Source organism: Manihot esculenta, chromosome 2 (genome assembly GCF_001659605.2).
Source record: "Manihot esculenta cultivar AM560-2 chromosome 2, M.esculenta_v8, whole genome shotgun sequence".
Lineage (NCBI taxonomy): Eukaryota > Viridiplantae > Streptophyta > Magnoliopsida > Malpighiales > Euphorbiaceae > Manihot > Manihot esculenta.
In genome coordinates this window covers 28,069,588-28,081,951 of record NC_035162.2, presented here as the reverse complement: position 1 = coordinate 28,081,951, position 12,364 = coordinate 28,069,588, and the positions used below count along the sequence as shown (strand labels likewise).

General features: G+C 43.2%; 1 protein-coding gene across 1 annotated transcript; it reads right to left on the bottom strand.

Moving 5' to 3' along the window:
- Positions 1-2,413: 2,413 nt before the first annotated feature.
- LOC110608920 lies at positions 2,414-4,884 on the bottom strand. The gene is made up of 4 exons (XM_021748201.1): positions 4,308-4,884; positions 4,022-4,167; positions 2,954-3,757; positions 2,414-2,848 (listed from the first exon to the last, which is right to left on the bottom strand). Exons 1-4 carry the CDS (start codon positions 4,882-4,884, stop codon positions 2,414-2,416), a joined length of 1,962 nt encoding a protein of 653 aa, XP_021603893.1.
- Between the last annotated feature and the right edge of the window lie 7,480 nt (positions 4,885-12,364).

Here is a 12,364-nt window from a genome sequence, read left to right as displayed (position 1 = left end):
TAGGGTAAAACCATGTTTTTATAAAATGTTTTAATGTGTTTTATGATTTTAAGTATGAAATTAAATGAGTTTTTGCATGAAAAGTCATAGGAGGAAAACCCAGGTTCGGCCGCCGAACATGCATGCGTTTTGGAGGCACGTTAGGCCCCCGAAAGCATGAGTTAGGGAAGTCCAGGTTCTTGCCCCCAAAAGAAGACTTTCGGATCAGTCTGGGAGGTTCGGCCGCCGAAGGTGCCGCCGAACCTGCCTGACTTTCGGCTCTGGAAGGACTTTCGGCCGCCGAACCTGCCGCCGAAAGTTCCCTGTTCAGCCATTTCTTGCATGTTTTTATGTGATGTTTTCATGATGTTTTAGGGGGTTTTTGGGGAGTATTTTAGAGTTATGTTCAAGTATGTTTGGTCCCTCATTTGAGTCCACCTGTGTAGGTTCGGACCCGAGGAACCGAAGACCCCAGCAGTGAGTCCAGCTGCTTCGGTGTTGTCAGAGTCAGCCAGAGGTGAGTGGAACTAAACTTAATCTTTTAAATTAAATGTTTTATCATGTTTCATGCATCATGATTATGCAATAGGGTGATTGCATTAGCTTCACGAATATGCCGCATTGCATCATGTGTTGTTGATGTGGGTGAATGTTGGATGACCCAATTAGTCCATGACAGGAAGACCAGGACCCCATTCTACGGCCTGGCACGAAAATGAAAGACCAGGACCCCATTCTACGGCCTGGCACGATTGTGGACTCGAAGACCAGGAGCCCAGAGGAGGCCCTGGAATAATGGTAAGTAATGTATGTATGACAGGAAGACCAGGACCCCATGCTACGGCCTGGCACTATGTTAGCTTGGACTAATTGGTGACAAGTTCACCCAACCCTTATGTGAATTGTTTGTGTTATGATGCATTCCATTTGAGCATAGTGTTAATGTGTTTTACTAGCTCTACTCACTGGGCTTCTAGCTCACCCCTCTCCCTTTACCCCCAGGCTTGCAGGTACAGTATAGTGCGGGAGTCCGGATAGAGTAAAGAAGTCATGCTTATGTAATAGCTAGCAATGGACATGATCAAATTGTAACGTAAAAGTACAGTATAGTTATGTAATGAGGTTTATGGATATTAGTGTGTGCTTGACCATAGATTGTTGTCATCCCTTTTATTACATGATCTTAGAGATTTTATGATGTTTATGTAAACCAACTCAACAGATGTATGCCACCCCTTTTGGGAGCACTGATGAGATCCCACAGAGGGATCAATGTTATGTTAATGTTATGCACAGGTTGAGTTTGGTTGATGAGTATGGAAAGAAAAGTTTTAATTTTTATGTTTGTTGTTGATCATGTATGGGATTATACAGGTTTACAGGTTTTATGTCAGGCTTGCTACGGGTCCCGGCGGCCTTAAGCCGATCTGGATCCTAGCGCCGGTAGCGGTCCTATATTCGGGTCGTTACATTCGATGCATAGAAAAGTCTTTCAAATTATGTGCATATATATCCGTAACATAGTAAATAATGTTATTAACTATTACATTTTATTTCTTAAGAAGATATATCTTGAGGTAGGTTTGGGCTCATATAAACTCCTCTCCAATCTGTATCTGCATTGCCTCTCACTTGTAGGCCATTTTTTTTATAACATCATGAATAATCTAACATGCATTTAAGATATATTAATATCCATTACACTATATTTAGTATGCTTGCCTAGGGTCAGATTAATATTGACTTAATATATTCATAGTATAGAAAATATCAGGTCTTATACACTATATAACATACATTAGACTCCCGGCTACAGTAGTATATGGAACATTATTCATTTGAGCTCTCGCTTTTGGAGTTGTAGGACATAATCTACAGCCTAAAGCTTTCTCTCTGAAAAATAGGAGTATCCAAGAGTTCGAAGTTTTGCATATTAATCAACTCTAAAACTTTCATGAGATATTATTCTCAGGAAAGAGACAATAATCTTTTTATTGATCCTTTAGAACCTTAAATCTAAGATTATATGCAACTTCATCGTCCATTTCATCTCAAAAAACAATCACTTCATAATGGTTGTAATATACTTACTACCATTTTTTTTTAAAGCAAAACTACTGGTTGTATTAATAAAATTCCATCAAACAAAGAGGGATATCATTCCAAACAGAGAGACGATCATGCCTAATAGATTCTCTAGCCAAAGTATGAGCAGCTAGAGTGGCATGACGTCGAACCCATCTAACAGAAATATCAGTTCTAGATTCCAAAAAAGATTTACAATCATTCAAAATTAAACCCAGTTCAAAAATGTCTAAATGTGGAGATTGAAGAGCTTAAACCACTTGCAGACAATCCATAAGAATGCAGCCATTAAAAAGCAAAAATTCCATCGCAAAGAGCAAATAGTGATGGAGAGCTAAAGTTTCAATAATTACCGGCGTACAATTACCTTCCGAGAAACCAGAAACACCACATTGAAATATATCCTCAGAGTTTTCCACAACAAAACCGTAGCCAATAAAGTCTTGAGCTTGAAACAAAGCTCCATCAACTTGACAAAGCCAACTGAAATTGTCCAAACTTGAAGATGACACACGAATTGGAGAGGAATGACTTCAGGATCACGACCAGGGTTGGAGAAATAAAACAAGTTCCTGCCTTGATATAAAGTAGCAGTGGTATTTCCATGCAAACTACCAGCATGTTGAGCAGCTTCCCAATCCAAGATATGATGCATGACGTCTTCCACAAGGTGAGCTGCTAAATTTTGCACCTGGTTCCGTAATAATGAGTTCCTTACTGACCATAATCTCCATGTACAGACCATTACAAAGGTTTTTCGAACCTTGTCTTGAGACTTCAAAATCTGCAGTAAAAAGTTAAAAAAATTATCATTAGGCTACAAATCTCTCACTCCCCCTAACCTCCAAATTTCTTTGGACATAGGACAATGCAACAAAATATGATTGACACTTTCATCTTCATGGCACCAAGGACATCTAGCATCCACATCCACACCCTTTTGCCTTAAGTTATCCTTTGTAGGCAATATATTTCTATAAGCTCTCCAACAGAAATCTTTCACTTTTGGAGGGACCGAAACATTCCACAAATTAGTCCACAACTCACCTCCCACATTAAAAGATGATCTTCCTAACAGGTCAATACACACAAAGTATGCGGACTTCACCGTATACACACCTCTTTTATCAAAGTGCCACAAGAAGGAATCTTCCTTACTGGTAATACTAATAGGAATACTAATAATAGCCCTGATATCTCTTGAAGAAAAAAGCTCCATTAAAAGAGCAATATTCCAAACCCTCCCATTACCTTCAAAAAGATCACAAACATGCAAATGTGGTTCAATAAAATCGGGGCCATCATCCGCAAAAAAGGTATCCTCCTTAGGAATCCAAGGAGCTGAAGCCACTAAAATCTTCTCTCCATTATCCACCCTCCACCTTGTACCCCTTCGAATCAACTCCCTTGATGCCATCACACTTTTCCAAATAAAGCTAGCACCATTACTTACATTGGCGGAAAATAAATCACCATTTGGAAAGTACATTGCTTTAAACACTCTATAACAAAGAGTATTAGGATTTGTTAAGAATCTCCACAATTGTTTGCCAAGTAAAGACAAATTAAAACTCCTAAAGTCCTGAAACCCCATACCCCCCTCCTTCTTTCTACTACACATCTTCTCCCACGCTAGCCAATTAATACCCCTCCGCCCTTCTCTTTTACCCCCCACCAAAAGCCATTGACCATTCTATGCAATTCATTCAAAATAGTAATGGGAACCAAAAAAATATTCATGCAATATGTAGGTATAGCCTGTAACACAAATTTTATGAGAACCTCCCTGCCTGCTCTAGATAGGAATCTGCTGCTCCATGAATTAATCCTCTTCCACATTCTTTCTTTCAGAAAATCAAAAATTGCTTTTTTGTTCCTCCCAATAAGAGAAGGTAACCCCAGATAGGCACTATGACTCAATGGTAAATGAACATCCAGGATATTACTGATATTAGACCTTAGAGGAGACCACATTGGGACTGAAGAAAATGCTAGATTTGTTGAAGTTCACCACTTGTCCAGAAGCAGCCGCATAGGTATTGAGAATAGATTTAATACTATCTACTTCCTTCAGTCTAGCATTAAAAAATAGCAAAGAATCATCTGCAAAGAATAAATGTGAGATCTTTGGGCATCTAGCACCTGCCCTACAGCCCTGCAACCAACCCCTAGATTCAACATCTTTAAGCCTTCCGCACACACCAAATATAGATACGGAGAAATAAGATCCCCCTATCGAAGACCTCTACCAGGCACAATAGGACCAATCCAATCACCATTAAAATTGATATTGTAAGAAACTTCTGAAAAGCACATAGTCAACCACCTAATCCATTGAGTAGAAAAATCAAATCGTTCCAGCATGCGTTTTAGAAACTCCCACTCTACCATATCATAAGCCTTAGAAATATCAATTTTAAGTGCACAATTACCATCATTTCTGCCCTTATTATTTTTCATATTGTGAATCATTTCAAACGCAACCATAACATTATCGGTAATCAACCGATGAGGGATAAAGGCAGACTGATTCTCAGAGATAATCATAGGAAGAACCCTTTTAAATATGTTTGCCAAAGCTTTAGCCACAATCTTATATAACACATTACATAACACAATTAGACGAAAGTCTTTAACTGTTTCAGGGTTATCCACTTTAGGGATCAAAACAATCAATGTTTCAGTAAAAGAAGAAGGAAAAGTACCTTGTTGAAGCCATATGCGACAACCATCGGAAACATCATTGCCAATCAAGTGCCAAAATCTCTGGTAAAATGCAGGATTTAACCCATCCGGCCCAGGTGTCTTGTCTGGATGCATCTGAAAAAGAGCAGCTCTAAATTCCTCATTCGAAAAGGAAGCACAAAGATCAGTATTGTAATACCCGGCTAGAGTCCGACATCAGAATTCCTATAGTCCAGTGGAATCTCGGGTGTCGAAACCCTCTAGAAGGGTAAGTTTTATGTTTTTAAAATGTTTTTAAGTTGTTTTAAGGTTTTAAGTGTAAAGGAAAATGAGGTTTCAAGTGAAAAGCACAAGGGAGAAAATGGCAAGTTCGGCTGCCGAAAGTGAGCTTCGGCCGCCGAACCTTGCATGGTTTCGGATTCACGTTTGGCCGCCGAAGGTGGTCTGGCTAGCCACCTATAAAAGGGCCCCAAGTCGGTGGAAGGATGATATTTTGCTTCCACCTTCAGCCAGAGGTGAGTCCAAACTCTTCCTAAGTTGACTTTCATGATCTTCTTCAAATCTTTCAAAGTTTTAACAAGATTTATGTTATTTTTGAAGTTTTCAAGCATAAAACCCAAGATTTGAAGTTTGGAGACTTGAGGAGTGTTTTCCCCATATCTCTACGTTAAGATCCTTCATCCTCTTGTTTTCTAGAGGTAAGTGAAGTTTCTTGACATCTTTTAGTGTTTTAAGCAAGTTTTATGCAAGTTGTGTGGGTAGTATGCATGTTTAGGTTGTATAGGGTTTTTTGTGAGTTTTGGTGCAAGAGCATGATGATGTGTTGTGTTTGTTGATGTGGTTGGGGTTTTAAGTTAGTTTTGGACCCCTTTGTGCATGTACCTGAGTATATGCTAGTTGTGGTTTGGTTGGTTGCATGTTGTGTGAAGTTTGGGTGAGATGTGCATGAAGCAGAACAAGTTTCTGCCTAACTGAAAAATCTAGTTTCGGCCGCCGAAAGAGGGTTCGGCCGCCGAACATGCTAAGGAGGTGGTTTCGACTGCCGAAGCTCGCCTAAGCTTGCCCCCAAAAGTTTGGACTTTCGGATCTGGAGAGGACTTTCGGCCGCCGAAGGTGTTGCCGAAGGTACCCGAGTTTCGTCTCTGGAAGGGACTTTCGGCCGCCGAACCTGCCGCCGAACGTGCCCTGTCTAGCCTTCTTTTGCATGCTTTGTGTGATTGTTTTAGGATCTTTTAAGAGGGTTTTGGGGAGTTTAATAGAGATGTTTTTAAGTTGGTTTGGTCCCTCATCTGAGTCCACCTGTGTAGGTACGGACCAGAGGAACCGCAGAGATCAGCAGTGTTAGCTGCACCAGAGTTACCCGAGTCAGACCAGAGTCAGCCAGAGGTGAGTAGAACTAAACCTAATCTTTTATTTAAGAAATCAAATCCCTAAAGCATGTTCATGCATCATGATGATTATAGTAGGTTGATTGCACTAGTTTCACGAATATGGCGCATTGCATAATATGATGACTATGATTATAGGGATGGACCAAGGCGACCCCAATAGCCCTAGAAATGTTGTAAGACCTGGCTGGGCTAGGCATTCAGATGTTGTAAGACCTGGCTGGGCCAGGCATTCAGATGTTGTAAGACCTGGCTGGGCCAGGCATACAGAGGTTGTAAGACCTGGCCGGGCTAGGCATACTGACACTGGAGGGAGTTTTGGTGGTCATGTCTATCCGTGATATGGAATGTTTGTGATGTGATGCATTTCATGAGAGCATGAAATTAATGAACTGTTTTCAGTGTCTCTACTCACTGGGCTTTATAGCTCACCCCTCTCCCCTAACCTAGTTTTGCAGGATCAGTGTACAAGGGAAGTCTAGCAGGGTACAGGAAGAGAAAGAGTAAGAGATGTGTAATAGCTGCAGAGTGGACATATAATATTGTAAAGAGATGTAAAAGAGTTATGTATAGAATTGTGCTTGACCAGTTGTAATGTAAATTCCCTTTATGTATACATGGTCTTTTATGATGTATATGCCTAGTTGATGAGTATGGATGACCAGGTTTGACATATACTGTGTGGACTCAGCTAGAGCTTTGATGAGTGCTCTGGCAAGGGGGGGTCTGTGTACATAGGTAGTACATGCACAGGTTGAACCATGGTACATGGATGAGTTACCAGTTTTTTACAGGTTATGTTTGATCATGTATGGGATTTTACAGATACACAGACAGTATAGCAGGCTTGCTACGGGTCTCGGCGGCCTTAAGTCGACCTGGATCCTAGCGCCGGTAGCGGTTCGATTTTCGGGCTGTTACAAGTATTATTGGCATCACAGATCAAGGGCGGCACGAACTCAAAAACCCGTTCACAATCCACAGAACCACCATAAAAAATAGACTGGAAATAATGCAGAACATGATTTTTAATTTCCTGCATGCTCTTCTATGATTATTTCATGATGTTTTAGGGGGTTTTTGGGGAGTATATTAGAGTTATGTTTAAGTTGTTTGGTCCCTCATTGGAGTCCACCTGTGTAGGTTCGGACCCGAGGAACCGGGGACCCCAGCAGTGAGCCAGCTGCTACAGAGTTTGTCAGAGCTAGCCAGAGGTGAGTAGAATAAACCTTTATGATTTAAAGCAAATAAATTACAAGTTTTCAGCATGTTCATGCATCAGGAATGCCATGTGATGAGTTAGGTTGCTTGCATTAGAATTCACGAATATGCTGCATTGCATTTATGATGTTGATGTGGATTGGTTATTGGATGATCCTTTAGTCCTCATATGATATGATGATGTTACGGCATGATATGGTATGGAAGTCCAGGTTGTACCCATTCTACGTCCCTGGCACGATGTAAGAGAAAGTCCAGGTTGTACCTATTCTACGTCCCTAGCACAGTTGGACTGTATGATATGTTATGTTAAGAGAAAGACCGGTTGTACCCATTCTACGTCCCGGCACAGTTGGACTATGTAGAGGATTATTGGTGACAATACCATCCTTATGTGATTTGTTTGTGATGTGTTGCATTTCATGAAAGCATGAAATTTTAATATATGTTTTCTCTATTCTGCTCACTGGGCTTTGTAGCTCACCCCTCTCCCCTAACCCTCAGATGTGCAGGTACAGGATAGACCAGGAGGTTAGCCAGAGTTTTGAAGGATGTTTATGTAATAGTTAGGTTGTGGACATGACAATTGTACTATGATGTAATGTAAAAGATTATAGTATGTTATGTAATGAGATATATTGAGGTTATAGTTGTGCTTGACCCTATGAGTATTGTTATCCCTTTGATACATGATCTATAGATGCGTTTATGATATTCATGATGGTCCAAGCTCAATGTATAATGAGATACCCCATTGGAGCATTTGATGAGGGCTCCAGTGGTGGTTTATGTTTATGATAATGTAATGTACAGGTTGAGCTTGGTTGATATATGAGAATGTTTACAGATTCTTTTGAGTTTGTTTGATCATGTATGGGATTTACAGGTCTACAGGTTATATGTCAGGCTTGCTACGGGTCCCGGCGGCCTTACGCCGATCTGGATCCTAGCGCCGGTAGCGGTCCGGATTTTCGGGCTGTTACAGAGTGGTATCAGAGCCCTTGGTTCACATGGTCGGACCTAGCGTGTCGGGCTCATAGATGTTATAGAAGGTCAAGCACAGTAGGAAAAGTCATGTCCACTAGGATAGGATGTAGAGTCCTGTCATATATGATGATGTGATATGCCATGATGATATGCATGTGCATAAATGATATGATATGTATGCTATGTATGTGATGCAGGTTCATGTGTTTCCACATGAACCATATGATGCTGATGTTCTATGTGTTACGTGCTGTTTTTCAGAAAACAGGATGAGAGGGACTCGTCGATCAGCAAGATTGACTAGAGTGCCACCTGAGGATGAGGGTATGAGCGCCCGTCCTCCAGCATTGCCTAGGGCAATGTCTAGTAGGTCTAACAGAGAAAGAGCAGTGAGAGACCCTAGAAGGTCTTTGGATCTGGGTAGAAGCAGGTCAATCAGAGGAACAGTTCAGGGAGGAATGTCAGAAGACATGGGGGAGGATATGGATGTAGAGTAGAGGAGGGATGGCAGTTTGGGAGTTAGTATGTCAGAAGAGGGAATGGGAGAGTCCCAAGGAGGCACTCAGGCCTCGGGATTTGTTCATCCACCCCACTACCCACACTTCTCACAACACCCCGGGTATTCGATGGGAGGCACATCGGATTACCATAGCTTCACCCCTTATCCCACACAGATGCCATACCCATCACACTACCCGCCATACTCATAGTACCCAATGTATCCACCTCCACCTTACTATCCAAATCCATAAAATCCTACCACAGAAAATGTTGCCCCACCTCCACCATCTACAGAACCAGCAGCCCCATTTACTCAACCTTCTAGACCTAGCTCAGCCAGTGGGAGCAAGGTCAAAATGACCGACTACATGAAGTTGGGTGCTCCTCAGTATGAAAAAGGAGATGACCCGTTTGTGTACCTTGAGAGAGTAAAGGTGATCACAGATGAGATTGGGGCAGATGATAGTAGAGCCATTCAGATGGCTGGGTTCACACTCAAATGCAAGAAGGCACGAGAGTGGTTCAAGAATTATGTGAACCCGAGGGTGGACAACATGACTTGGGAGGAGTTTGCAAACGAGTTTGCAGGATGGGCTTTCCCCGATAGCTCAAGGGAGCTAAAGATGATTGAGTTTGAACAGTTGAGGCAAACCGATGAGATGAGTGTAGAAGAGTTCACAGACAAATTCTTGGAGCTGTTGCCATTTGCAGGGCAAAACCTTGACACAGACCAGAAGAAGTCAAGGAGGTATATCATGAAACTCCACTCCAGATATTCCTCCTTGATCCAGTCAGCAGATAAGGAGAGTTTCCACGCCATAGTGGATATGGCCCGGAAAATGGAGGCCAGTGCCATCGTTCAGGGAACAGTTAAGCAGTCAGTGGCACAGCCTTTTGGTTCCAAGACCCCAGGCTCTTCTCCTTTTAGTGCAGCAGCTTCAGGTAGCAAAAAGTGGAGTAACACCACAAGGAAGCCTAAGAAGAACAAGTTTTGGAATAAGGTCAAGTCCAGTCTGGGATTAGGGAGTGGCTCAAGCTCTGGTGCAGATAATGCAGTATGTGCAAGATGTGGTAAGCCACATAAGGGAGTGTGTCGGTTTGGGACTACAGCATGTTACAGATGTGGTCAGGAGGGGCATATGTCTCGAGAATGTCCAAGAGCAGCCCCAATGGCACAGTCCCAGCAGACAGCTTCAGGTAGTGTAGCACAGCCAGTAGCTCCAGCTACTACACAGGCCAGTGGCAGAGGCAGAGGGAGAGGGACAGCCTCTTCTTCAGCAGGGTTCAGAGGTGAGGGTCCGTCAGCTCCAACAAGGATCTTCACCATGACGCAGCAGGAAGCTAACACATCCAACACCGTGGTGTCAGGTAATCTCATCATTGGGTGTTCTGATGTGTATGCATTAATGGACCCGGGTGCATCTCATTCTTTTATTGCACCGAGAGCCGTTCAGAGGTTAGGGTTGATGGTCTCTGAGTTAGAGTGTCCCCTATGGGTCTGTGGACCCAAGTGTGACCCGTCAATTACAGAGTCAGTCGGCCAGTGTAGTCCAGTTTTTATAGAGGGAAGATGCATGTCCGCCGACCTTGTGGTTCTAGAGTTGACTGATTTTGACGTCATTCTAGGGATGGACTGGTTATCTACCCATGGTGCTACCTTGGACTGCAGGGACAAGATAGTTAAGTTCATATGTCAGGATGGGTCAGAGGTCGTCTTCAGAGGAGACAAAAGGGGTACACCTAGAGGTCTGATATCAGCTCTTCAGGCTCGTAGGTTGCTTAGGAGGGGATGTCAGGATTTTCTAGCTCATGTGAGAGAGCTGGACAGTCAGATTAGAGAGCCCGCCTCAGTACCAGTGGCCAGAGAGTTCTTAGATGTTTTCCTAGACGAGCTGCCAGGTTTACCACCTGCTAGGGAGATAGAGTTCGAGATAGAGTTAATGCCGGGAATCAGACCGATCTCTATCCCTCCCTACAGGATGGCACCAGCTGAGTTGAAAGAGTTGAAAGAGCAGTTGCAAGATCTGGTAGATAAGGGCTTCATCCGACCGAGTACCTCACCTTGGGGTGCTCCAGTGCTCTTTGTAAGAAAGAAGGATGGATCCCTCAGACTTTGTATCGACTACAGGCAGTTGAACAAAGTCACTACCAAGAACAAGTACCCATTGCCAAGGATCGATGATCTACTCGACCAGCTAGCAGGAGCGGGTTGTTTCTCCAAAATAGATCTGAGATCGGGGTACCATCAGCTGAGGATCAGAGAAGAGGATGTACCAAAGACAGCTTTCAGGACCAGATATGGGCACTATGAGTTCCTTGTGATGCCGTTCGGGTTAACCAATGCCCCTGCAGCATTCATGGACCTCATGAACAGAGTATTCAGACAATACTTGGATCACTTCGTTATTGTCTTCATAGATGATATCTTAGTGTATTCCAGGAACGCAGAGGAGCATGCCCATCATCTGAGGATAGTTCTGCAGACCTTGAGGGAACATGGCTTGTATGCCAAGTTCTCCAAGTGTGAGTTCTGGTTGAGGAGCATCTCATTCTTGGGGCATGTAGTGTCAGAGAATGGAATAGAGGTAGACCCCAAGAAAGTAGAGGTTGTGACTAACTGGCCTAGACCCACCTCAGTGACAGAGATCAGAAGTTTCTTGGGTCTGGCTGGTTATTACAGGAGGTTCGTTCAGGACTTCTCAAAGATTGCAGCTCCTCTAACCAGATTGACCAGAAAGAACCAGAGGTTCGTGTGGACCGACCAGTGTGAAGAAAGCTTCGAGGAGCTCAAGAAGAGGTTGACCTCAGCACCAGTGTTAGCTCTGCCAACTAGCAATGAGGATTTCACAGTGTTCTGTGATGCATCCAGAGTAGGCTTGGGTTGTGTGTTGATGCAAAATGGTAGGGTGATCGCTTATGCTTCTAGACAGCTGAAGAGGCATGAGTTGAATTACCCCACACACGATCTTGAGATGGCAGCGGTGATCTTTGCACTCAAGATGTGGAGGCACTACCTCTATGGGGTAAAATGTGAGATCTTTACAGATCATAAGAGCCTGCAGCACATTTTGAGTCAGAGAGAGCTAAATTTGAGACAGAGAAGATGGGTAGAGCTGCTCAGTGACTATGATTGCAAGATCCAGTACCATCCGGGTAAGGCTAACGTAGTGGCTGACGCCTTAAGCCGGAAATTACTTGGCAGTCTATCCCACATCACGGCAGAGAGGAGACCGGTGGTGAGGGAGTTTTATAAGCTTGTGAATGAAGGTCTACAGTTGGAGTTGTCTAGTACAGGTGCTTTGGTTGCACAGATGAGAGTGGCACCCGTGTTTCTGGAGCAGGTGGCTCAGAAACAGCAGGAGGACCCAGAGTTAGTGAAGATTGCCAGGACTATTCAGTCAGGCAAGGACAGTGAGTTCAGATTTGACAGTAAGGGGATTCTCCGCTATGGGAACAGATTATGTGTACCAGATGACATAGGGCTAAAAGGAGATATTATGAGAGAGGCTCATAATGCC

Bases quoted from the DNA above. Each gene is read 5' to 3' on its own strand.
- LOC110608920 (XM_021748201.1), bottom strand. From the start codon at position 4,884: ATGCATCCAGACAAGACACCTGGGCCGGATGGGTTAAATCCTGCATTT. The intron at 3,758-4,021 runs GTCTAATATCAG...TGAATTGCATAG, and splicing joins CCAATGTGGTCTCCTCTAAG to AATGGTCAATGGCTTTTGGT. The intron at 2,849-2,953 runs GTCAATCATATT...TTTTTACTGCAG, and splicing joins GGTGCCATGAAGATGAAAGT to ATTTTGAAGTCTCAAGACAA.